The sequence below is a fragment of the Pimephales promelas genome, chromosome 16 (genome assembly GCF_988280905.1).
Source record: "Pimephales promelas chromosome 16, fPimPro1.hap1.1, whole genome shotgun sequence".
Lineage (NCBI taxonomy): Eukaryota > Metazoa > Chordata > Actinopteri > Cypriniformes > Leuciscidae > Pimephales > Pimephales promelas.
The window spans coordinates 26,361,127-26,387,730 of NC_142784.1; the positions used below are offsets into that span (position 1 = coordinate 26,361,127).

General features: G+C 37.7%; 3 protein-coding genes across 4 annotated transcripts in view; 2 read left to right on the forward strand and 1 right to left on the reverse strand.

Annotated features, from left to right (window-relative positions):
• The window catches only part of caln1 (calneuron 1), a 48,108-nt gene extending 36,043 nt beyond the window's left edge, over nucleotides 1–12,065 (forward strand). For both annotated transcript variants that reach the window (XM_039670399.2, XM_039670398.2), the window contains exons 5-6: nucleotides 3,118–3,274; nucleotides 8,310–12,065. In XM_039670399.2, the coding sequence (XP_039526333.1) occupies nucleotides 3,118–3,274; nucleotides 8,310–8,437 (285 nt within the window). In that variant the 3' untranslated portion in view covers nucleotides 8,438–12,065. The remainder of the gene's footprint in view (nucleotides 1–3,117; nucleotides 3,275–8,309) is intronic.
• Nucleotides 12,066–12,826: 761 nt separating this feature from the next.
• The window catches only part of fam222bb (family with sequence similarity 222 member Bb), a 66,666-nt gene continuing 52,888 nt past the window's right edge, over nucleotides 12,827–26,604 (forward strand). The window contains exons 1-2 of the mRNA XM_089121358.1: nucleotides 12,827–13,204; nucleotides 13,333–13,415. The gene's annotated coding sequence lies outside the window, so the exon portion shown is untranslated. The remainder of the gene's footprint in view (nucleotides 13,205–13,332; nucleotides 13,416–26,604) is intronic.
• Nucleotides 14,608–25,173, reverse strand: galnt17 (polypeptide N-acetylgalactosaminyltransferase 17). Its single transcript, XM_039671094.2, has 13 exons — nucleotides 24,891–25,173; nucleotides 24,592–24,667; nucleotides 22,956–23,235; nucleotides 22,651–22,834; nucleotides 22,090–22,256; nucleotides 20,567–20,741; nucleotides 19,063–19,260; nucleotides 18,138–18,255; nucleotides 17,797–17,982; nucleotides 17,574–17,711; nucleotides 15,897–15,992; nucleotides 15,380–15,541; nucleotides 14,608–15,284 (listed from the first exon to the last, which is right to left on the reverse strand). Exons 2-13 carry the CDS (start codon nucleotides 24,592–24,594, stop codon nucleotides 15,138–15,140), a joined length of 1,854 nt encoding a protein of 617 aa, XP_039527028.2. The 5' UTR covers nucleotides 24,595–24,667; nucleotides 24,891–25,173; the 3' UTR covers nucleotides 14,608–15,137.

Here is a 26,604-nt window from a genome sequence, read left to right on the forward strand (position 1 = left end):
TTTACAGTGAACATCCATCCATCCATCCATCCATCTATATTTTTTATAACATTTTCTAACACACTTCTCCATGACATGACCATGTTTGTCTTATTTTCATTTTAAATATAATGCTAAAATTTTCACTTTTCTACTCTCTGATAATTTGGGAAGAAAGCACGATGGAAATGTTACTCTAGCAATGAATGCAACTTTGATTTGTTTGGAAAGGGGCAATTAAATGCCACAGAGAATGTGGGTTTTTTTTTTCTATTTACTCTTGTATTACTCTACAAGTAAATATGTAGAAACATATTCATGAAGATGCAACTCCTCGTAATTCACAGCTTGATAGCACGCAAATATTTCTGCCCGTTTTCGCGTCATTGTCAGCCTCTGCTTATTCACTACAGACTGAAGCGTGTGACGCAACATGCCGTTACTTTAAGTTAATACACTTATACACTTATTTTTGTGACGGAATTCTACTGAAATGTTCTTCATTAAACATTTCAATACAGAACCCACCTATGCACAAATCATACAAACAGATTTTAAGATCTGTTCCTAAATTATGATTGGGTGGGCAAGGCAGACATTTGGGTGGGCTCAGCCCTCCCCTGCCCATGCCTATACCGGCCCTCATTTTTTTCAAGCTGTGGATGGTTGTCTTTTCTTTAAAAAAGATCTCAGGTGACCTATAGGTCAGTAAGTATCAGCCTGTTTGGAGATCATCACACACACACACCAACCATCCCAACAAAGATGACCCCTGACTTCAGCACAGCCAGTCATGACCTTGAAGGTCATTCAGGCCACCAGTGCTCGTATAAAAATACTCACAGTCAAGAAAGAGTGTTTAAAAAAGAAAAGAAAATGGAATTTGTTATGTATCACAAGAGCTTTTAATGAGCTGCTCTGCTGCCCACTCTTATGGCCTCCAATGAAAACAGATGGATCTGATGCCCTCAGGCGACTCAGTCTCTGTGTCTGTGGGTTGTCCGAAGGTTACATCAATGCAGTTAGTGCCCACTCATTCTCTCCGGTAAGCCCAGAAACATCCCAGCTTTAGTCTGGGTGCTAAAAGGCTGGTGGTTTGCATCAATGTCCCTGGATTACTTCCCATACAATCAGATGGTTTAACCTTTTTTTTATTATCAGGAATACAAGCTTTGCATGTGCATTATTATTGCTCTTAAAAAGCAATATATGATTGCATATAACTTACCCTGCAAAGTTTATTTTAGATTTTTCACAGGCCCATTGAGGCTTTCTTCAGAAAATGCAAATATTGCTAATACTCTGCACATTTCCCAATACTTATCATAGGACACTTTTCCAAAGCTCCTCACACAGTTCTCCTACCTTATTCAGCTTAGTTAATTCATACATTTCTCAAATCAAGTCATTCTTCCATAACACTGGCAAAGATTTGACACGATGTAACTCATTAAACCTAACAACAGGCAGCATTATACAATGTTTTCTTTTGCAAAAAATTTTTTATAATTCACTGCAGTATTTGTTACATAGTCCATGTTTACATTATAGTGCAAAATGATTCCTATGTTTTCCCCTTGGCCTTTTATGCTAATGATATTAAAAGAAAAACACCGGTTTAGATGTTCAGCTATACATCAATTTCTTTTGATAGTAGTTCATTTTTTTAGATTTGGCAATATATATTTAAATATGATACTACTGTAGAAATGTAGCACTTAAGTCGAACCATTTTGAAATGAGTATGTAAACGTGAAAATTGGCCTGTAGGTATTGTGTTTTTATGTCATTTGAAAGATTTAGTCATTGAATGTTTTTTGAGCCAAAGCAGTGATAAATGATCCTCAGTTTATGATTTTGTGCTCACTTTTGAAACGAGTTTTGAAAAACTAACCTTGGATTTGGATACAAAAAATCTGTAAACACACTGGTTTGCAGCACACATTCTTCAAGTTATTTACCCATACAGTAGCTAATCAATCGGAAGTCAAAATAAGGTGGATACATGTATGTCATATACACTCAGACCACATATTAGACCACCAGGTCAACATTCATGGGCATACTATTACGATAATAAGGTTTACAAACAAACACAAAGATAAACTGATTTGTAGGCCTATTCTGCAGTGTTTACCTCAGCTTGCATGCAGTATTACAAAACAAAAATGTGCACTCATTCTTTCTGACTTGCTAAAGTGGAGTGAAATGACAAGTTACTGTGGAGGTGAGCATAGTAAGGCTGGAATACTTAATGGCTTGTCAGATTTATTAGCTTGCCAGCTATTGTAATATCCTGCTGTCTCTCCTCACGAGCTGCAATGGCCTGTCAAGCGCCTTTCTCCAGAGCCACAGAACTGCACTGTGAGCTTCCGGTCACAAATTTGGAGCTTTCCATGCTGAAGTGTATCACTGTGCTTATGAATGTTTAAGTAAAAAAGTGAAGTTAGATTTAAACTCTTATAATAGCATGTTTTTGGGGCATTTACCATACTGTTATCATGAATAGGTTATATGATCATATGCCAACCAGATTACCCCTGTTCTGTTTTGGTTGGGAAGGCAGAATGATTTAGTGGTGTATTAACATGTAGCCGACTGTATAGCGGTTCTCCCAGTGTTCCTAATGACTGTTTGTTCTCTAACCTGACAGCTTTGCAAATAAGGCATTAAGCTAGTGTGCCACAGTTTCATTTACATCCTCCTGAAAAATCGATCTGCTGGGCTAATGTTGCCCGGGTAATTAAAGGGATGGAGCTCATAAACGCCCTCTGGATAGGAGTAATAAAAATCAACTTACATTCCCCATGACAGTTTTTCTCAGATGTCCTTTGAATTTCTTGCAGTTAATTGCGTTGTCCCTTTATCGAGTGCCATGTAAAAAGGGTTCAGACTGATCAATGCGTTTTTTCTCCTCGATTACAAAGGCTATTGCTTTTTTTTTCTTCTGTGCTGTTTTATCCATCTAAGTACTCACCTGAAATTTTTAAAATAAAACTATACAATAAAATTGTAGTTTAATTCAAATCTAAAACTCACTTTGGGGTGAACTGTCCCTTTTGCAAAAAATGACACAAAATTCTTGTTTTTGAAAAGAGTTTGGTTGAGTAACTGCTTCTGTGTTATTTGTCTTTGTAGTTTGACATGCAGCGGATAACACTGGAGGAGCTGAAACACATCCTTTTTCATGCCTTCCGGGACCACCTGACGATGAAGGACATCGAGAACATCATCATCAATGAGGAGGAGAGCTTGAACGAGAACTCGGGGAATTGTCAAACAGAGTTTGAGGGAGGTGAGTGTAAACATTGAGTGTCAGTAGTCCCGAAATGGATTTTAAGGCCAATTCACACTGCACCGGCAGACGCAGAACAATGCGGAGAATCACCAGATTAATCCGAAAGTATATTTCGGACGCACCGTCCCCGTGATGTAATTTTCGTTATCAGGAGGGTCCGTGGACGTCCGCACACTTAAAGGAGTAGTTCACTTTAAAAAAAACTTTTGCTGATAATTTACTCACCCCCATGTCATCCAAGATGTCCATGTCATTCTTTCTTCAGTCGAAAAGAAATTAAGGGTTTTGATGAAAACATTCCAGGATTTTTCTCCGTACAATGGTCTTCAATGGGAACCAAACGGTTCAAGGTGCAAAAGACAGTTTCAGTGCAAACTGCAAACTGTTCCAAGGGCTTTAAACAATTCCAGACGACGAATAAGGGTCTTATCAAGAGAAACGATCGCTCATTTAAAAAAAAAATAACAAAGTTTAAGTTTTATGAGCACAAATGGTCGCCTTGCTCTGTTCTGTGATGCGCGTTCGTGACTCTCCTGTTCGAACTTGTTTATCAAAATGAATGAATCTTTTTTCGTGTCATTTTTTTCATTCAACGAACTAAATGAAAGAGTTGACTCAGGAAAAGATTCGTTCATTTTGATGAACAAGTTTGAATAGGGGAGTCACAAACGCGCATCACACCCAAACCCTAACAGAGCAAGTCGACCATTGAGCTTATAAAACTTAAACTTAGGTTTTTTTTTTTTTGTTTTTTTTTAAAATGAGCGATCGTTTCGCTTGATAAGACCCTTATTCATCGTCTGGAATCGTTTAAAGCCCTTTGAACAGTTTGCAGTTTGCACTGAAACTGTCTTTTGGACCTTGAATCGTTTGGTTCCCATTGAAGTGCATTATATGGAGAAAAATGCTGGAATGTTTCCATCAAAAAGCATAATTTCGTTTCAACTGAAGAAAGAAAGACATGGATATCTTGGATGACATGGGGGTGAGTAAATTATCAGCAAACGTTTTTTTTTTTTTTTACTACTTTAACACTTTGAAAACCACTAGATAGTGTGCACATGCCGAATGTGTCCTTAATTTTGTGTTCCACTCCATCTCGCGCACGCTCAAGTCACTCATACATGCGCTCGCTGTTGTACACACACCTTCTGCTTGGTCACAAGATTTGGGCTGCACACAGACCCTCTTGATAACGAAAATTTTGTCACATGGATAATTTGCTGACCTTTAAACCATACACATTAAACCTTATCCACTCTAATTGTAAGTGTGAACTGGTGAACCAACAAATGCAGATGAGCATGTTCAGTCGGTGAAAACAAAGCACCCTCTGTCAATGCAAGCTGAATTGACCATTAGTAAATTCACCAGTCAAAATACCAGTTTCCTGGTCTCCTTTAAACTCCTATATATGTATCTAACTTTAAAAACAGTGTTTGTTATGATGTGTAGATGCTTCTCTTGAGTTCATTATAGGGTTGTCTGCTTCAGTCAATTTCCAAACTAATAGGGGCTGATGTTAATGTTGCTGTTTCATGCATATCTCACTGCACCTCATCTCATCCTGTGATGAATAGCACAATGTTCCCCATAGTAATACACAGGGTTAATGGTCTTTTACAGTATGTGATATTCACAGCCTATTGCCATGAGGTGCAATTTTTAGAAGCTTATTTCTTGGTTATTAAATCAGAGGAGTGAATTGAAAATGTTAGTTTAGATTTTGAGTAGGCAGCTCATTTCCAGATTCATGAGTGGGTGTCGTCACTGCATCTACAGGGTCACAAGAGCTCACTGTCGCATATGCTACGCTACATTATGAGATCTCCAGAAACAAACTAATCATCTTATGAAACTTGTGAAAATGATTTTTGAAATTATGACGCAAACACACTATTTTGAGCCTATGCAACTCTTTGAGTGCCTCAGAACATTTGAAACGATGTTTTCCTCTGAAAACGATTTTAAACCTAGTGAATGAATAGGACCATGAACATATGTGTTTATATAGTGGCCATTAAGGCCATATGACCAGCTCTATCTTGTATAGAGCCCCGCACATAACGCGGGGAAAAATATATATTTTGTCACAAATTATAAATTTAGAATTAATTCCCACGACTTATTCATTTATTGTTTTTTTAAAACGTGGCCACAACTTATTAATTCGTTCCCTCGTTTGTCATGCGTCACTATAAAATGCAAAGTTATTAGAACAAGGGATCAAGAGAATAAAAAATGCTGAATAGAATTAGCAGAATCTTCTCTGCCATAATAGTTCATCTTTATATGTCTTTATAGTAGCCTATCAGTTTTTAATGATTTTAAATAGTACTTCAATTAGTTAAAATGTTGCAACAATTAACATTAGTGTCATGTGTTTTTTTTAGAAAGTGGTGTCTAGTTATCATCTCTGTAAATGGAAGGTCAAGTTGAGCACATTGCATTGTCCGATTAAAGGGATTGTTCATCCAAAAATCTAAATTCTGTCATCATTTACTCACCCTTAAGTTATTCCTCTGCTGAACACAAAAGGAAATATTTTGAAGAATGTCAGTAACCTTTTTGACCACCTTTTTTCCATTCTGGCACATTGCTTTCCATAAAAAGTGACTATACTGCAATTAGATCCTAAAAACTTTTTAGCAAGCAATGCACTATTTTAATGAATTTCTTTTAAATATGATTCCAGTGTTCAATATGTTGGCGTATAGAACACGCTAGGACATTGTTACCATTGTAGGGGTCAAGCACATCCCTTGTGCCAAAGCCTCGAGTCTCTGTCCTACCAGCAGTAACAGATGTCCACAGCGCTAAAGCAACGCTCATGATGCGCACACTCTGTGTTTTTATGAATCATTCATGGAGGCACCTGGGCCGACCTCATGTGTTGTTAAAAGGCCACACACTGAGACTATGTATCTAGAGACACAAATTCTTTAACACAAACTATATGATGTCTAGAATTATCCAAGCAACAGATTTAGCGTATTATTTGGTGATGCTAGTGACACAGAAATGGCATACTTAAAGGGTTAGTTCACCCAAAAATGAAAATTAAGTCATTAATTACTCACCCCCATGCTGTACCAACCCCGTAAGACCTTCGTTCATCTTCGGAACACAAATAAAGATATTTTTGATTGAATCTGAGGGCTGTATCACTCTTCCATAGACAGCCTGAGGGACTGCCTCTTGACGGCCCAGAAAGTCATTAAAAGAAAAGGTTTAAATATTCCATGTGCCTACAGTGGCTCAACTATAACTTTATCAAGCGACGAGACTACTTTTTGTGCGAAAAAAAAACGTAAATAACGACTTTATTCGACTTTCCATTACTTCCTTATGGGCGCATGCGCGAGAACTGAGACGAGACCGTTCTTCTTCGACTACTTTTTGTTACCGGCTGCTCACCGCTTAGGAGTTTTACCGCCCCCTACCGTATAAGATGACGTACTGCTTGTAAACAGAACGTTTTGCGCCTCCGGCTATATCAGTACGTCATCTTATACGGTAGGGGGCGGTAAAACTCCTAAGCGGTGAGCAGCCGGTAACAAAAAGTAGTCGAAGAAGAACGGTCTCGTCTCAGTTCTCGCGCATGCGCCCATAAGGAAGTAATGGAAAGTCGAATAAAGTCGTTATTTACGTTTTTTTTTCGCACAAAAAGTAGTCTCGACGCTTGATAAAGTTATAGTTGAGCCGCTGTAGGCACATGGAATATTTAAACCTTTTCTTTTAATGACTTTCTGGGCCGTCAAGAGGCAGTCCCTCAGGCTGTCTATGGAAGAGTGATACAGCCCTCAGATTCAATCAAAAATATCTTTATTTGTGTTCCGAAGATGAACGAAGGTCTTACGGGGTTGGTACAGCATGGGGGTGAGTAATTAATGACTTAATTTTCATTTTTGGGTGAACTAACCCTTTAAGCTTTACAGCAGCAGTATCACAAGATTTCTTTTTGTTGAGAGGGTTTTTGTTCTTATGAAACACTTTAGCATACAGTACTTCTGGAAATATGTGGTGGCCTACTTATTATGGAATAATATTCTTTAAAAGAATATACCTAAGTATGAACACACAATTGCATGCTGATTGCAAAGATTTTCAAATATATTAAAGAGTCAAATTTATATTAAATGCAGTTATATCTGAACTTTAGAGCGACCCACTTTAGTAGGACTCAATTAATTCCATAATTTCTTTTATTGTTTTTACAAATATGGTTAGTTAGACAGTACTGCTGAATGTACTGACAAGAATTTATTCTTAATTATGAATTCTGCGAAATCAAGGCATCATTAAAGCTACGCCTTAGTTTTGAATAAACGACCTCTAGTGGCGAAAAATTACATAGTGTGCCTTTAAGTACACTTAATACACTTTTTATTTCATTAGTTTTATATGATCTGCAAGTATGTTTTTTTTTTAAATATGCTTTTAAGATTTGAAGTACACAAGTGCTCATTCAGTGCAATTAAGCGCACTTCTTTTCCAGTACCCTTACAAAACATGCTGAGCATGCTGCGAGACATTTTATCTCGACTTCTATCTGCTGCCATTTGGAAAGGCAAGAGTCGGGCAAAATCAAATTCTCAAAGCAAAACACACTCAGGCAGAAGAGTACCTATGTTTGCTCATTATCATGCCTCCACTTTGCCGTAACCAGGTTAGTGATTGGGAGAGGGGCGGGACTGTGCCGGAAAGAGGACTCGAACGGAAAATGGTATCACAGAGTGAGGCTGGCACACAAAAAGTCTCCATGTGTGTGTTCCAAAAAACTGTCACCATTCTCAACCCAGACCCCACGCTTGTGAGCCGAGCAGCCACATGTGCTCAGGTGAACTGTATCCACCACCTCGCAGCTGCGCAAGAAACGCTGCTTTATTTAGACCAGTCATATTGGCAGATGAAAGGCGGTCGGCTAGAATGCAAATTGACACCTACACATTCAGACAGAAGTAGAAAATGCATTCAGATTCACATTTCCTAAGGATCTCAGGACTAAATTGCTGTTTTTGTGTCATTGCAGTTCATCCTAAAAAGAAGAATCGACAGACGTGCGTGCGCAAGAGCCTGATATGCGCTTTCGCCATGGCCTTCATCATCAGCGTCATGCTCATCGCGGCCAATCAGATGCTGCGCAACGGCATGGAGTAGCGACACCACTGTGAGCGGGGCCGAGCCTGCATGTGCATGTCTGTCGATGGAGATGTTGAAACTAACAAATAAACACTCGAGAGACAAAACCAAACACCTCACTACTGAAAAGAGGAGCTTTTTATTCTTTTCTCTTTTTTATATGTATCCTCCTGTTACTTTTCCACGCGGACTAAGTGACGCAGGAAGTGTGCGGCGAGCCAAGCCAGCATGTTACACGGGGCCTCATCTCTCAGGCAAGGACTTTAAAGGGCTGACTTTCTGCTTGTTTCGTGCCACCTCTGTTCCCTAATGCAATAACACGCAGGAGTTCATAAGCACCTCTCCTGCAACGCCGTCTCCTCCGTGTCTCCAGATATTTCGGCCGGGATTCTGCTGGATTCGGGTCTGATGTCGATGTTGGAAGGCAAAAGTAATTGGCAACTCATTACACCTTTGTGGAGGGAGGGTTACAGCATCCACTCTGGAGACTATTTATGTCTGCTCTTGCCAGAGTTCTTCTCTGGTTTGGGGGATGGTGGGAGGCTGAGGAAGGAGAGTTCGTTGAAGACCATAATTAAATTCATAGTCGTCAGCTTCAAAAATTCATGAGCCTGACTCATAGTTTTGATCATTTCGAATCGGTTCTGCTATTTGATTGTGCAATCTTACCATGTCTAATGCTTTTTCTGAAGTGGTTTGTAATGAACACGCCCACGTGAAATATTGAAACGCCACAGAAAGTTGCACAGATTTCCACAGAATTGGAAATACCGTCATTTAGTACTCATTCCATCCCCACTATGTTTGTTCAGTACTGGTGGAGCATGGCTCTAGAAACAGGTTCGATTCCCAGGGAATGCACATAATTATATATATATATAAAAATAGAGACAGACCGATAAAGGATTTTGTAGGGCGATACAAATATTTGTTGGTTAAAATTCGATATTCCGATATATCGGCCGATATTTTTTTAATTTTCCAGAAACGCGCAACAAAACATCAACAGATTTCCCTAACATTAGTTATTTGTAGTTATTTATGAGTTTTAACTAAAATAATATGATAAAGCATTTTAAAAAGAAACTTGTTTCTTTTATTGTCACAACAGAATAGAGGAACATCGAAATATATTAAAGTTCTGATAAATAAAATATTAATTAGTCCCTACATTGCCTTATAAGCTACCTGCAACCTGGATCAGCAGGATGTGTGGCGCGTTATACACGAGTGTTGCCAACAGGGACGGTGTAGAGTGCCCTCTGGTGGACAAACTATACAACTCCAACACTCTTGACATGGTTGAAGCGTGTTTCGTCCGTTTTTATTTTATTTTTGAAATATTCATTTATCGACCATTATAACTGCCCATGCCGATAGTTTGAAAAATGCTTAATATCGGCCGATAATATCGGCCTGCCGATAAATCATTCTAGCTCTAGTCCCGAATGCATTGTCGGTTGCTTTTGATAAAAGAGAAATGCATTGATGGAATTGCTAAAATAAATAATATTTTGCTTTGTTTACTTGTAAAAATATCAAAGTTTTCTTAAAACATTATTCGCAAAATTGCATAAAATATGGAGATTTATATAGTTTTAAGAATATGTATTCTGTAAACAATTATATATTTCATAAAATATTATAAACGTTAAATTAAATTACAGACGTTTTATTTTTTAATTTTTATTTTGTGTTAATGAAAAAATACTCGACATGAAGGGAAAATATGAATATTGTGGCCATAAACTATATTTTAAATCAATTAACATGACGTAATTAGCACGTTTTACTAATTCGTACCATCCTTTTGAGTAAATCGTGCACACAATATAATAATATAAAACAAGAGAACAAATTCTTAATTCGTGCTTCAGTTTTGTAATGTATATTATGTTTGTGTATGCGTAGATATATTATCTTATACAGTATCTTGTTTTAAGAGTATTTTGATATTTTTAATGGGAAACAAGAGTAAGATACTGATAAACGAAAACAATTTTAGCTAATTTGATTACGTTTTCGGATACCAATATGACTGTGGTACACTCAGGTCTGTTTAAATCCATTAGATATAAAATATTAGATCAGAAAATGTTGCCAAGTTCTCTCTTAACCTAGTAATGTGTGGAGAACAAAATGTGTGCTTTCTTGGGGTTTGCAGTACGTCAAGGCGTTTGATGTGGCTTATTGCTTTTTCAGGGTTATACTTGTTTAGATGCACTTTTTCAGCATTCCTGAAAGGTTTAGGATGGCTCTCGGATTTTTCTAGTAATGAGCTTGGGTTGTTTTAATAGGGGCAGTGTTTTACCGGTGTATCAACCATACACCCAAACCCATCAGAAAAATCTTAGTTATGTGTATACATGTTCATATTGCATCTTAGTCTCTGTGTCTGCATTAAAGCCACGGTAGCATTGCATTGTTGATGTTTTAAAAGATGTGTACAGCCACAGAAATGTAATGAAGATGCTTCAAGTCTTCAAAAACAGGATTGTATAAAGAAAAAGAATGATAATGGAAGATGACTGTATCTTTCCCATTGGTGCGATGGCTAAAACTCTGTGCCTGATGCAGTTCTTTTATTTGTGTTTCATGAATGTCAGTCTCCTTTAGACACCTGTAGAAAAAAACACACTGGTGTATGTTCTCCACCACGTTTCCTGAGGTCTGCTTCTACTTTATTATGCATGTGAATTAGCAGAACTCTGTAAATAGAGCTTTACATGTGTGTTTTCTGTTTGTGCATGATAGTTTAAAACGGTATCTGCACAGATCTTGTCAGGCCTACTGAGGGACCGGCTGAAAACAACACATGTCTGCCAGCTCTCCTTTCTGACTAAAGCCATATTTGTCTTCACCGGTGTATTGAAGAGAATAAAGCTGAATACACTGAAATTATAAAGGTATAATGTTAGTCCAACCCCTTTTTTCCTCATTCAAATGTTGATCCATGTGCTGTTGAAGCGAGTGGGCATTTCATTTTGGTACAATAGCGACACCTGGTGGTTTGAACTGATGAATTCATTGTGTTTGTCCTCATAATGTCCTTGTCTGATCCAGAATTTAACATTAGCTTGTAGCATTCAACTAAAGATCTGGATGGGTTGATAAAATAATATATATACTATGTGTTTGCATATTTAGATTATTTTGATCTCCACAATTATGTGGCGAATGTAAAAAATGATACATGAATTATATTTTGGAGTTGGAGGATTGGGTTGGGGTTTCAGAAATGTAGGAATGTTAATAATAATTATTTCCGTTTATGTCACATTATCATATTTAGGCTAGAGACAATATTGTGAAATGACCTTTTTAACAATTAGGGCAATAATGGTGTGAATGAAATATCCCAAGAAATTAGACTGAACATAAGAAAGACAGAGTTGTGTATTTAAAGTGGGTTGTATTTCAAATGAAGACTTGAGTTTGGGAAACAAGGGTGAGCCTAATTAGCCTAATTGTAAGAAAAAAATGTATATACCCATATTCACTTAATGATAGAGCTGTACACCTTGCATGCAGAATATTTATCTATGTAGTTTAAGACTAGCTGCCCATAGATGATTTTAATATACCTATTCAAACATGTACAGGACAAATGCATAGAGTTTATGCAATAAAAAGCATTTTTGTAATATTTGTGGCATCTTCACTGATTTCCTACTGTTTCCTAAAAAATAAAATAAACATGATATTGCACCGTTAATACGTTACTGATCAGGCTGTATTAATAACCCTGTTTTTGTTGTACTCTGTATCATCATGATCAATGCAGTGCTGTAAAAACAAATGGTCCACTTTATTATGAGTGCATGATTTGAATAGATGGGCATAAACATAGATATTGTGCACCCACTGTCACAATGAAGGCCACTGCAGAGTCAACCGCTGAGTCTCTGAGCAACAGACAGCAGTGGGGTTTTAGAATCGACTGAGTGAATGATTCAGTGACTAACTCATAAAGACAGTCAATTCTCTCCATCTATTGCATAACGATGCCGTGTGCTTCCACCTACTGGAGGGACCAGGTCACAACACACTTTAGAGTTACTTCAATAGACCTTATTCAGAGCAGTGCAATGACAGTGAGCCTGTTTCAATGGCATCCACTGACAGATTACAAATCTGTAAATAAAAAAACTCTTAGATCACATATCCACAGCTCATATTGTAAGGGGTTTTATGTCTACTGAAGTTCCTTATTGGAAAGATATGTTTGCAGTGTTTTGTTAGCAGAACAATATAACAGTAGAGTAGGCTATAGTCCTACTACAACTCAGAGATCACTTGTTTTCATTCCAGGTAAAAGATGGCGCTGCTGTGAATAGGCCTATCCACGTCATTTTTCACAGGTGTTTTCTATGAATGTGCGTGATTTGTGATGTATTATAGGCCTAAATAACGAGAAAAATCAAAGTGCAGGAAACTGCTAATTTGTTAAGAACTACAAACCAGCGTATTTATATGGTAATTAAAAGATTACATTTAGGCTACACCTATTATAGTTGGAAGCGAATTACACGGAAGCACAGAGCACGGAAGCCAGGCAGATTACAAATGGCCGCGCCCACTCTTACCTGAAAAAGGCATAAACAGTAAAAGTAACGTTAAAAGGTGGACTTTGCACTAGCCTACTAAAACAATCGTGCCGTGGAGTAGCGTAGCGATAACGAAACTGACGAAGAAGTCGTGAATAACTTAAATTATATTCCACGAACCCCAGAATCACAAGACAAAATACGGAAATCAGCGTGGGGGAAGATGATTGATTTTAAGGTGAGATTCTTAAATGAGTAAAATGTTCAATGAGGATATTACATTGTACAGTAGGCTACATACCCTACAGCACATTATGTTAATTTAATAATTTCCTTAAACATAAAAATACCTGTGATCTGCCCTAGGTCGGGTGTGCGAGCACATACGCGCTCGTCCAATCAAATTTGAACACCAGAGCCAAAATTGACTGAGAGAGCACAGACAAATGGTAAGTGATGATTTTTGTTGTTGTTGTTGCCAAAATATAAACTCATTACCACACTTATTCACAAACATAAGCCATATCTCTCAGCTCTGAGGGTGAATCAAAAAGTTAATGGACCAGTAATGAATGATGCTCAATATTAACAGTGATGAACTATGGAGGCGTATCATATTTTAAAATGATTTACGCTTGTGCTGTGAAGTCCAAAGTCATTATGTGTATTTGAGAGCTATGAACCTACAATTACTCACTGCTTCACAGCTTATCATAAAATGAAACAAGTCTCTACAAAGAAAATCCATAAACCATACAACATAAACTGTCTACACTGCCTAATTTGAGTTGGAAATGCATAATAAGCAGCGGTTAACAGCTCTCAAACATGTGGCACGGCTCACATGACTGGGAGTTGTCAGTCACTGATAGAGCCAGAAGCATCACAGCAGGAGAGGTTTGGCCCAGTGGTGGGAGGCGCTCGGAGGGTCGATTAGTATGCACAGTTGATGTTCTTTTAAGTTAGAACAGCCTTACCATTGCTGAAGGAAGGATTGTTTTTGCGTGAGGAAGCTCAGCTGGTGCTTTTTGACACAACCTCACTGGAACATCGTAGTGTTTGCCACAAATTCAAATGACACCCTAAAATGTTTTTGATCTTTAGATATGCTGTGTTGTTGCCAACAATTCCTCAGGTAAAGCAGCAAGTTGCACTTCTATAGGGCGTTAAACTCCTCTTTTAGACACTGAGCTCTACAACTGTGCAGTTCACCATTTTATTCAAATCAGTCCTATTCAAAATGGAAGACGTACGTGTGCAATTACATCTGAAGAAAATGTAGTTGCATAGGTTATGACTCATTTAACGTGTTCTTGTGTAAGTTAGTCGACAATCCCTGACGATCATTTTCCCATATTCCCTTCGCCTACATACTGGCCTTGTTGTTTTAGTGTGGTTCAAAATAACAGTATGACTACTACTGGATCCATTCAGCAGAAGATAGAGCTCAGTTACCATAGTTACTGTTAAACTGCACATATCATAATGCTATTCTCATGAAGGGCTACTGTATAAAAAATATGCAATAAATAAAGTTTTTTCAAGAGCAAAACAGAAATTGGACTGGGATCCAAAGCTGCTGATAGTGGGAACCTAAAAACAAGAGAATGGAAGAAGAAAAACAGATGGTACAAGTCTAAATAAAGGCTTCATGAACCTGTGTTTCAGGATACAAACTAAATGTTCATGTATTTAATTTAAGAGTAGATTTAAATGATGCATACAATAATGTATAGAGTACTTGCAATACAATAGTCAATCATTTAGTTGTCTTTTGGTTTCAGCACACAAAATTCGAGTCACATGTTTGTTCTCATGGTTGAACCTCAAATATCCAATTGCAAACTAAAGGGACTTATAGTTCTAGTGCCTCAAAATTTTCATTGCATTGAGGTTACTTTAGGAAATGTTGATGTTCTTCCAGGAACTTATGGAATCCAACGTTCCTCAGAGAACTGTCCTTTTGGAAAGGATGTTTAGAGTTTTTCCAGAACCTGAATGGTGCCTCAAATATCTTTTAATATTTTGTAACGTGGAATGTAGCAAGACCGAAAACTAAACAAACGCGAACAAGATTCGCACCCCTTCGGCTAGAGTTCCACAAAACTGAATCAAGTTCCCAAACACTTGCTGAAGGCCATTGAGATTTCCAACTTTCTAAGGGCACTGACTCACTGCCCTTGGTCCTGTTTCATTAAATTCTTGATGTTCCACTTCTGGCCAGTGCACGAACGCAGGATCAGAGCGTAGCCGAAGTAGACATTAGCCGGCACTACCTCGAGACAGCGTCTTGTAGCTCGGTTGATGATTGATTCATTCTTCAGGGAACAAAAGTAAAAAGAATCATTTTACTGACCAAAGGCAAAAGGACAATTTTTTACAAAGTGCTCTATATAAAACGTGACCCTTTCACCTGTGCAAAGTGCCAAGTTTTCTGGCGTACGCTAGAGACTTTCTCGCAGTTCAGGAGCTGTGGGTAGTTGCTGATTTTATCATCCACCACACACCGAGTGTCTTCGCCAGTGCTTCCCAGAGGACCCAGGAAAAGATAACCCTCCTTAGTGTAGCGACCCAGCTACAAAATAGACCACAGTGGGGATAGTGTGAATTTATTTAATTCAGTGATTTGGTAACTAGGTCACTGAGTCATTCAGGGGCTTTTTGGCATCCTAAGCTGATAATGTTTGCCAGATAGTTTTTGGCAGTTATGTTGAGATTTAATTTATTATAATTATTAGCAGGATCAGGGACCAGAGCCGATAAGAAAACTGGTCAAGAATAGAATTCAATTGAATTCAAAACAGAAAATAGAGATGTTTTCTTATTGCTTAGTTGCAATGAACTCCCTCTAGGCGTAACCTATTTCCTGTGTGCAGGGTGAGTAGGGGTTAATTGGAGGTCAGGTATAGCTGTGAGGAGCGTGACTCTACCTGAGGGCCCCAGCCATGGCATGGGTGCAGAGTTGCCGTGTGGTTTTCCTTTATGCCCTGGTCCACACACAGATGAGTCACGTTGGTATTGCGAATCTAGAAAACATTAAAAAAAAAACTAAGCAGGTGATTGTTTGGCCCACTTTTTGTTTGTTAATAAGTTGTTCTCTTACTATGGAACATGTTTGGCTAAGCCTTTTTATTATAAGAGCTAAATAACAATGTTAAATTGATCAAATATTTTACTCACCTTGATACCATAACACTTTCTTTCTCCCAAAGGAGATAATTGGAAGAAGGTTCAAATTGTTTGTTTTTTTCTATACTACAGAAGTGAATGGTGAACATTTGTGTGAGGAACAGACTGAAATTCCAGTCAGTTTTGGCAGTTTGATGTCACAAACCTCACTTAAGTTAAATTTTGTGACTATTTTTTAATAAACACATATAACCTGAGAGGTGAAGTAAGCGGTGGTGATTTGAGGTGATTTGTAAGCTAAATAATTATGTTAAATTTGGTTTACTCCTCACACTGTGCAATCGTTTGGACTTTATTTACTTTTATAGTGATTTTTGTCACTTTTTTAAGCTTGACAGTAGAGCCCGACCGATAAAGGATTTTGAAGGCCGATACCGATACAAGTATTTTTGGGTTTTAAAATCCGATATTCCGATATATATATATTTTTTATTTATTTTTTTTTTTTTATTATTATTATTTTTTTATTTATTTTTTTTTTTATAAAATATTGTTGGATTTCTTTTCTGCACAAGATACGTTTGATACTTTTTCTCTATGTCTAAATGTTCACTCCTCGCAAGGATAACTTACATTTTACAATGCAGGGACTGAAACTAGAGATATGCTAGTTATAAATACAGTAATCATTACTTTATTTAGGCAGAAAAAGTTCATTGTGGTTTCCAAGCTCATTAATGTTAACATTAACGGTCTTCCACTGATGATAGTGGCATTAGCTAGATTTGTGGTTAGCTAGTCTATGATGAGCCATAATTTAGCAATAGATGACATCATACTGCAAATTGTAAAACATACATTTTTAATATAACAGGCCAAGGAGAGATAATTGAAGCGTGTTTCATCCGTTTTTATTTTATTTTTTAAATATTCATTTATCGGCCATTATAACTGCCGATACCGATGTTTTGGAAAATGCCTAATATCGGCTGGCCGATATATCGGTCTGGCTCTACTTGACAGCCCCAGTCTACATTCACTTTCATTGTATGGAAAAGTGTGCTGAGGACATTCTTAAAACAAAAAGTTTTGTTTCATTGAAAAAATCATGCAGGTTTGAAGGACATGAGGGTGAGTAAATCATTTTTGGTTGAAATAACCATTTAAAAATAACTAAGTGAAGAAGGTTCTTCCAATAAAACCTGTGGCTGGCAACCGTGAGACCCAATCAATACCAAGTGTAAAGGTTCAGTCAATTTGTGAACATTTTTTATCTATTGTCATTAGTGTATCGATGTATGAATCACAGTTCACACAGAAGTCACTTTCAAACTAAGCAGCTTTCTGTTGATCAACATGGCGAATCAACATGACCAAATTGAACTGTTGTGAAACCTGATGGGGGGAAATCTTTTGCCCATGAATATTTGCAGAACATTGGCAAATTTGAGCCATCTTTAGTCATTAGTGACACTTACTTCTCCATAAAAGAGAGTGTTGTTGTATCTCCTCATCTCTGGATAGATATTGTCGAGGTACCACTCAAAGCTTTTGCACTGGAGTCTTTCCCTGAGCGCTAGTCTCTGGGATACGTCTCCATAGTCAATGCCATGGTTCTGTAGAGACAAAAAAGTAAAATTACAAAATGTTATACTTTTTATTACAACCTATTATAATAGTGAAAATATTTTATGTGTTTACCTTCATTGGGAGGTTCCATGCCAAATAGACATTAGATTTGTATTGGTCCATCCAGACTTCTGCCACTCGAAGAGCATTGCGTCTAGTGTGAAAGGCGATGTTACTGTGGTAGGGCTTTTTTGTTCTAGCAATATGGGCCACTCTGGAACAGGGCAGAACTTCCATGCTGCCCCCACACAGCCAAACCTGGGATTTGAAAATATACACACACCTAGTTCAGACATAATTTTAAAGGGAAAAAAGGTAAAAAATCATTTTAAATGAAGGTTCTGTGGACTGAGCGTAGAAGGCTAAGTTATGAATGCTCTACTTTAGTGGAGGGATGTGGGTGGCATACTAACCCTGATTCCCAGCTCTATATTTTCGCCTCCATACACGTCCATCCCAGCATCCAGAAGGCCCAACTCGCCAAAGTATTCCCGGTTTACCACAAAAGAGCAGCCTATCATTGCGGGCGTCCTAAAAATACAGATTTTACACTTTGTATTTTCAGTTTTGTTTTGTCTTTGATATACTGATTTATTAATGAAGAAATGATGAGGTCAGTTACAGATAATTATAAATAATATGAAATTGCAAGCAGTGAAAAATAAAATGTTTTTTGTATATATATTTTAACATATTCTTATTTTATTTATTTTTCATATTTGTTTTATTTTAAATTGATTTTTTTTTTCAAACTGATTTTGTGACTTTGTTAATTTTTCAAAGGAATTCTTTATTGTGAGATCTTTTTGCATTTAAGAGAATATAGTAAGCACTTTTACACTGTATTAAGACCACTTGTAACCGTCCATTAGTTTTTTGTGATCTCTGGTCTGAACTGTGATTGCAGAATTGCAGTGCCAAAGATACACAATGTGAAAAAATACTGTGCTAGAATATTGTAGTGAGTTGATTAGCAACCGAAAAACCAATCACAAACTAAACAATGCTTACCTCATTAAATATTAATATGCTTTGTACAGCCCCATTTACTTTCTATGCACTCTGTTCACCATCAATCTTAGAGTGAAACACTTAAAAAAGCTCCAATGAATTATCCTTATATTCTTTGTATTATTTTCTATCTTTTTCCCCCCAAAAAATGAAGACAACCAGAGACACATGAAGTGACATTTCCAAAGCTGGACAAGCAAATGAACCTGCACATATGTATATGAACTTTTGCCACCTTGCTACCCAATATTAATTAATAACCCATAGTATGAACAATGTGAAACCTAGGATTGCGTTCAGAATGTGAAAAGTCCAGTAGGATCATACCTGATAGGTGCAGAAGTGTCCCCTTCATCCCACCACTGTTTCGGTGGGCTAATGTACATACACCAGAGCTCCCAGTTATAGCCGTGGCCTGAGTTCTCATAACGCTCCAGCTCAAACGTCTCGTCTTTAATGTTATCTATGGACGGCAGGATGATTCTCTTGTGGTTCTCCTTGATTCTAGACAGAACAGGTTCAGCCCTGACAAGGGGATGTAGAGGTTAGAATCAATATAAGCAAAGCTGTGTTTCACAGTGCTAACAACACTTCTTCCGCTCTGATGTGGAGCTAAATCTAGTCCTGGCTTGAGAATGTGTAAGTGTGTGTTTCTCACCTCACATCAGCCAATTAGATGGACCAACAGAGGGCACATGAACCCTGTTTACACATACTATTAAAATCTGTTCCATCTGAACAGAAGCGCACAGCACTAAATATAGGGTCCACAACGCTTAATAATCTGATGACAGAAAACCCATTTATAGGTTGTCAAAAAAAGCATGTGACGACATGCTGGGGGAAAGAAAAACATTTAAAACAGCCCAATATGGTATGGTCTTAAGATGCTGGTCTTAGTTGCTCTCAGGTTAGTTTTACTAACTTTCAGATGTTCCTAAACCAGTCAAGCACTGGTTCTGCAAGACTGGGAGTTCAGCTAGACCTTCTGAAGGACCAGGATGTAAGACTATCTTAACTTATTGTCTTATCTTGGGGTCCATGAGATGTTTTGACATGACATTTGTCATTTTTTCAGTTGCTTATAAACATATTAATGGCAAAGGTGTAATTACACTCTATTTAGCACAAACAGGGCTACCATAATATATGAGCAACATGTATGTACGTTAGTATTTTCGAGAGAATATTGTTTATGCATGGTTATTGAAAAAACTAAAACTTAAAGTTTCGGAAATAAGGCCACAAAACACATACTAAATATCTATCCACAAGACGTTTGACTAATGGATGTTGTCGCCTAGAGTTTTTGCTTCAAAATGATCTGAAAATCATCCTGTCTAATTATGTACACAAAACAATACATTGGTTTAAATTTTGTAAGACACCTTTTGTTTGGAAAGGCAATATGCGAGGGGGCGTGTATGCTTGTGAGTATCCTGAATAATGCCCTGTTTCACACCTGAGAAACCAGCAAACCATTTTAAGGTTTATTCCCTAGCGACTGATACTAGAGACTGCAGTCTTTAGTCTATGCTTTTTCTTTCTTATTTTGACTTCATAAACGCACTTTACCACTTACAAAACGATTAATGTATATGAAGTCACATATTTAGAGACGCCCCACTTGATATCCAATCAGAAGTAACAAGAAACATTTTAAATGCATGTTACTATTGATTGTAAATAGCTATCTGTATCAGCTGAAAACTTGTTTAGATCACCCAAGATGGATGTTAATACCAGGTGTAAACAAAGCCCGAGGAGTCATAGTGAGAGTAAGACCATCGATAAAACCACCAGCATCACGTAGCAATTGCTAGATTCTCACCATGCCGGCGTGAACTCAACATGGGCATCAAAGAAGCCAGTCACCTCCCCGGTGGCCACTTTCCAGCCCTCGATGCGAGCTCGGATGAGGCCCTCTCTCTTCTGATTGCGCACTATTTTGATAAGACCCGGGTAGCGCTTGTTGACGTACTCCTCCAGTGGCCCTTTCAGTTGCACTGTCATGCATAAACACACACACATAAACGGTAAAGAGGGAGAAATCTCGTTTCATGGTGCATGAGTGCTTGTCGTTGTGTATAAACCACACCAGAGGGATTGTATCCTACGCCAAAACCCTTCCTTACCTTTGATCTGTGCTACGGGGATCCACACCATCCCCCTCGAAAACACGTTCTAGGAAAGTGTTCCCTTTTCCCCATGTTAAACACTGTCAAGTGACAAATTGTGAATCACTGACATTATGAGGACAGAAATGAGTGTGTTTCTCGCCTGCCCCCTCATTTTAGCAAATGCAGGCTTTTCCCCACTGCGCTGATGGACGGTTGGCCCTCCGCCACCGGCTCATGCCAACAATGTGATGGAAATTGAACTGTCTCTCTAGGAAGACCTGAGCACACACTTTGATACAATAGACAAGCATAGCCATGCGCAATGTGAGCAAAGGGTGCTTTGGCTAAATTCTCCAGTTTTTCAGTGTTGACACTCATGCTCAAATAGAGCACATGTTAGAATGGTTTAAGAAACTAGATATTTTTCTACTTGCTATGTGGATTCTATGGTGTTCTTAAGGGTTTTTAGTTCATTACTATACAGTTGCAAGATGGAACCAAAAGAACCCAGCAATCTAATGGTGTGATCAAGTCCCTTTGGACGTTCAGTTAAATGCACATGGCCATAATTTTGGGTGGGAAACTCTGGATTTTCTTTGATCCCAGAGTTTCCGAATTAGGGTCATGTTATTGAGAATACTTGGAAGATACAATGGTAGCAGAATCTGTAGTTGACAGTAAATTTGTTAAATGTGTATGAAATTACTATTTGATATTATTGTACAGTTAAGATGGGAGGGAACTTTTGTAAAAGTTCGAAGAACATATTTTTGTTAGCTGGGTGGAATTGTATCTATGGAAGCTTGTTTTCGCCACAGAATAAAACATTTTATTCGATAATTGTGACTTTTTATCTCACAATTGCAAGTTTACATCTTGCAGTTCTGACTTTACTTCTCAGAATTGCGAAATATAAACTCACAATTGCGTGTTCTCCTTTAGAAATGGGATTTTAAAAAGATGCACACACTCTTGATGCACATTCATTATTCATTGTTGTACGAGTAAAGTTAAAAAACCTTTCTGATTTTTTTGTAGAAAAGGTACATCGACATTTTGCTCCAATCCAAGTTATTTGAACGCACTGACATCGTAATTACGACTTTCCAACTAGTAAATAGAAATACAGACTTGGTTTTTTCAAACCATTTTATGGTTCACCAGAGAAAACTTTTGGAATATAACCACTAAATATGTTTTTGTACCTTGTTGATTAAAGCCAACATTATCTTACCGTCATCACTGTTGTCATCCACCAAGATGATCTCTTTTAAAAGATGAGCCGGTGTGTGGTTGACAGCTGAATGAACAGAGCGCAGGATGACGGACAAAGCCTCATTTACAAAGATGAAGATGATGGAAATCTGTGGCAGGTCACGGGGATAAAAGGCCTTTTTGCATCTATAAAAACACAGATAGTACATTTACAGAAGATCTTCTCAATATCTTTGAAACGAATCACCTCCTTAAAGCTTTGGTGCACTAGAATTTGCGAACCCTTTCATTTCCTAACAGAAGGAAAGCCACGTTTGCTTCTTTGTACATTTTCACTGTAACAATTACATAGCCTAGCCTGGCTCAAATAGCTTTTTTAGAATCTCATTTAATCTTGGTATATGGAAAATCTCATATGCAAATGCATCTAGACATTATATATTGTAACAATATATTTTTGTTAATAAATGACAAATATACAAATTTATAAAAGGTTATGTCTCATATTTGCTGGTCAGTTACATCAAAGAGCAACTGTAAAAAAAAAAAATACTAAAAGAAAAAGGTCACTTGTACTAACTTGCTGGGCCGATAATCTGGAATTGATCTATCCAGAGAGATTTTGTCACTCAGAAATGCATTGTAGCCATATTTCTCCCTCAGGTATTTGGCCTCCTTTTCTTCTGTCGGTGTAAGCGTGGCTGGTATACCTCCTCTACCTCGGCCTCCAAAACCTTCGATGAGTCCAAGAGAATTGGACAAACCTATTCAACATAAATGATTCAAAGGCATTTTTGTAAATAATACTATGATCAGACTGTACGTATTATGCAGTATGTATAGCGAGCGACTTTGTGGAGCTGTTTGTGAAATGAAAGGATATACCATTCAGTTGTCTGTACACCACATCTTCCAGTGATCCCAGTCTTTTCAAGAGCACATCATGAGAGATGCTTGTCTCCTGAGCAGATCCATTCAGATACGTCTGTCCTCTCGCATCAGCAGCCGCCTGTTGACCAACAGCTTTGGTTGTGCGTAAATTGCACTTGCCCCAAAAAGTGATGAAGCCAGCCACCGTAAACACATTCAGCACCAGTAAGATTTTCCATCTTCTCATCACAAAGGCCATGAAAAATGTTGGTGTTCGGAATCCAGAGAATCGCATCTTGAAAGACATTTAATACACAAATTTAACTTTTTTATTTAAAGAGTTTTTTTTTTACTTTTTAAAACTCTATTTTTATGGTATGTATTTATTTAATTATTTCATTACATTCTGTGGAATATTTTATTCTGATTGGTCAATCGCGTCATTCAGCGGTTAAATATTTTAAAATAATGGCCGCTGCACTCTAGTGTAACGCTGTAAAACGACTGCGAAACATAATATACGCCGGTGCTACTTTTGTGTGTGGACCCTTTTCACAGACTGTGATGATGCATTTTAAATCCTGCAAAGTCTAATGTACATTTATAACACTGTACTTTGTATTATATTACATTTGCATAAAATTACAAAGAACTATTTAACCCAGCTGTGAGGGTGTTTCTATAATACAGCGTCTATGAGAGTGACGGTAGGGTGAGAGTGATGGTAAAATGTATATCTTTCTCTCTTCTGACCGCCTTCATCAATCTCGCTCTATTTTTTTCCTCTTTTTAAAAGTTTGTTGAGTTCTTCTTTTGCTATTTGAACAAATGGGAACACAAAAAATTAATATAGTTTCTTATTCACCGCTAAATAAGTTTACCCAACTATGACGACTTCCGCTTCTGAGAAACCCAGGAAATGTGAAAAGGGTCCATCGCATCACTCCGCCGTCTCTCGATGGTCATGTAAGTGCCAATTAGAATTATTAATTGACTTCATCTTTCAACTCAAAATGGTTTTGTTTATGTTAAAATGCCTCAGATGAGTATACTTTTATGGGGAAGAAAAAAAACTTTTGATACATGACTTAATGGACTAAGGGTCTCCAGATCCACGAACTGGTAGAGATCGATAAGAGGGAGGATGTTAATAGCTAATAAAGTAGGCCTAATATACAAACAAATTTGAATAGTCCATTTCCTTCTTCTTGCTAAATTGATTGTTGGCCAGATCTATATCATGGACTATCTACAAGTTATCAAATAATTTAACCCAATTGGTCTTTTCAAACCATTTCAAGGTGATAATGACCGACTCAACCCATAATAAACATTTTTTTACTTTTATATCCACTACTTATGTTCCAAATAATTTCATATTTTGTTTCTTAACATTATTTAACATTTTCCAACCAATCATTTATTCTGTCTAAATGTATGCCGTCTGTAAATGTAGGCTACCTTTTCACAACACCCAAAAATTATGTTCAGGCATGAAAATTACTTATAGCCTACATTATTTGAATATCCATTACCAACTGCTTTATCTGACCAAGAGCAAACTGACAACTTGAGTCATCGAGACTGTTAGTGCGATAGCTACTTGTTATTCGGCTGTTAGTTAATTGAAGAAATTTCCATAACCACTTACCATTTCGGATTGGTAAAATGCATCCTGCACTTGATAGTTGAGTCCGCCTGTGCGCTTTCATCCGTATTCACAGGTTCTTAAGAATAAAATCCACATGGGAAATGTATGTTTAAAAGAGTCACAGCAAAGGTCCTTAACTGCAGTCATTCATCATAAGACATCTGTCAGTCAGATTCAAGAAGTCTTCAATGACAAACACAGCTGTTCTCCTTTGCTGGAAATAATGTCAAAATATGTTTCGAGAGGTCAGGCTTAACCTGTGTGTTTGCCCTGGATAAACAGATGTAAAATCCCTTCACCTCAGATACGAGACTCCGCAGACGCAACATCATCTCCAGCCGGATTCATCCACATCAAGCGCAGTGCTCATTATAAGCGCTATTTCATATCCCGCTGTTATGCGTTGGTCCTTCCGTGCAACGATGATCCCGGAGCAGCCCGCATCTCGTTCCATCCACACTGTTTTCTGCAGATTATGTGCCCTTAAATCGTTTTGTCCACATAATGCTGGATAGCGCCTCGGATGAGACTGATGGAAAACACGGAATGGATGAGGCATGTGGAGCTTTTGTGGAAATACAGAGCTGCTCACGCGCCACTCAACTCTGTTCACCTATGATTTAATTACCTGCAGACTTGATAATATGTTTGTAGTCTAGTACTTAATGTGACGTGAAGTCAGTTTATAGAGCTGAAAGGAATGCATCTGCACTGTAAAAAATAAGATGGGCTACCTTTGTGGACTTAAAAATTCACAGTCCATGGACTCGGAGTTCTTGCATGAACATATTGGTTCCATTTTTAAGTTCCTAACAAAGAACTCCTCTTTTTGAAAAGGTTCTTGCTTCTTCACAGGGTTTGTGCAGCCAAATGGTTTCTCGAGTAGTATATTTTCATATTTACAGATTACATTTTATAGAAATTATTTCATCATATCAGTGAAAGATAGGGTGTGTTATAGCCCAAGCTGTGATTGTTTCTCTGCATTAAAAGCAGATATGTGTATGTACAGCTAAGTTTTAAAGGGCTTAAAGCTGTTTTGTTGTGTGTGTTTATATGAACTGCATTGAGCAGAGCAAACTTGGCATTACTGAAGGATCTTGATGTGCATGCTTGCAGGCGACAGTGCATCTTTAGAGATCTCCTTGTGTTTCAGAGTGCTGGAAGGCAGTAAAAAAGGTTGTGCGTTTATACAGAAATTGCTTCTGCTTGTTTGTGCAAATCATTTAGAGTACTCCACATGAGAAAGAAATAAGAACCATTTTACATGCATAAGCACATGTAGTGAACTTGGCTACATTTTTTTGAGAGAAGCTCTCCTGTGTGTACACAAACAAATAATCCACGCAATTATTAGTGAATGAGACCCATTATACGAGATGTCGGATCTCATTTGTGCCCTGCATTATCCAAGCTTGATGACAAAGGCATCAAATGTTTTAGTCTTGAGAACAACCGTTATTAACGTCAAACCTTGTGTAATGTGTTTTTTGAAGCAAGCACAAAACAGAACAGGTGTTATGCCATTTGGACTTCCTGCTAACTGAGAATTGAGAGAAATTTAGAGCTATGAGAATGGTGATCAGTATGCAAGCTTGTGCTTAATTTGATTAGAAAGTTGCTCATTTTAGGCTTATTTTGTCAGACCTGAAAATTAATTTCTCTTGAAAGACTTGGCAACATTGATGAACAGAATTACATTTTTTGATGAACAATTTTTTTTCCGAACATGCTTAGGCAAGCATGCGGTATTTATTTACAGGGTCACCATGATTTATCCAAATAAGACATGTAGTCCACCCAATCCCTACCCATAAACCTAACCCCACCCATAACTTTTCCCTAAAATCAGAAAGGTGAATGACACTTATGTGTAAGTACTTCATCCTGGTTCTAAGCCTAAACTTAAAATAAACCGAAAATTTGTCCCTCAAATCTGATTGGTTGATTGGAAAGTTGATCCAGGATCAACAAGGAACATGTGGAACTTGGTGAAATCACATTCGCCGCCGT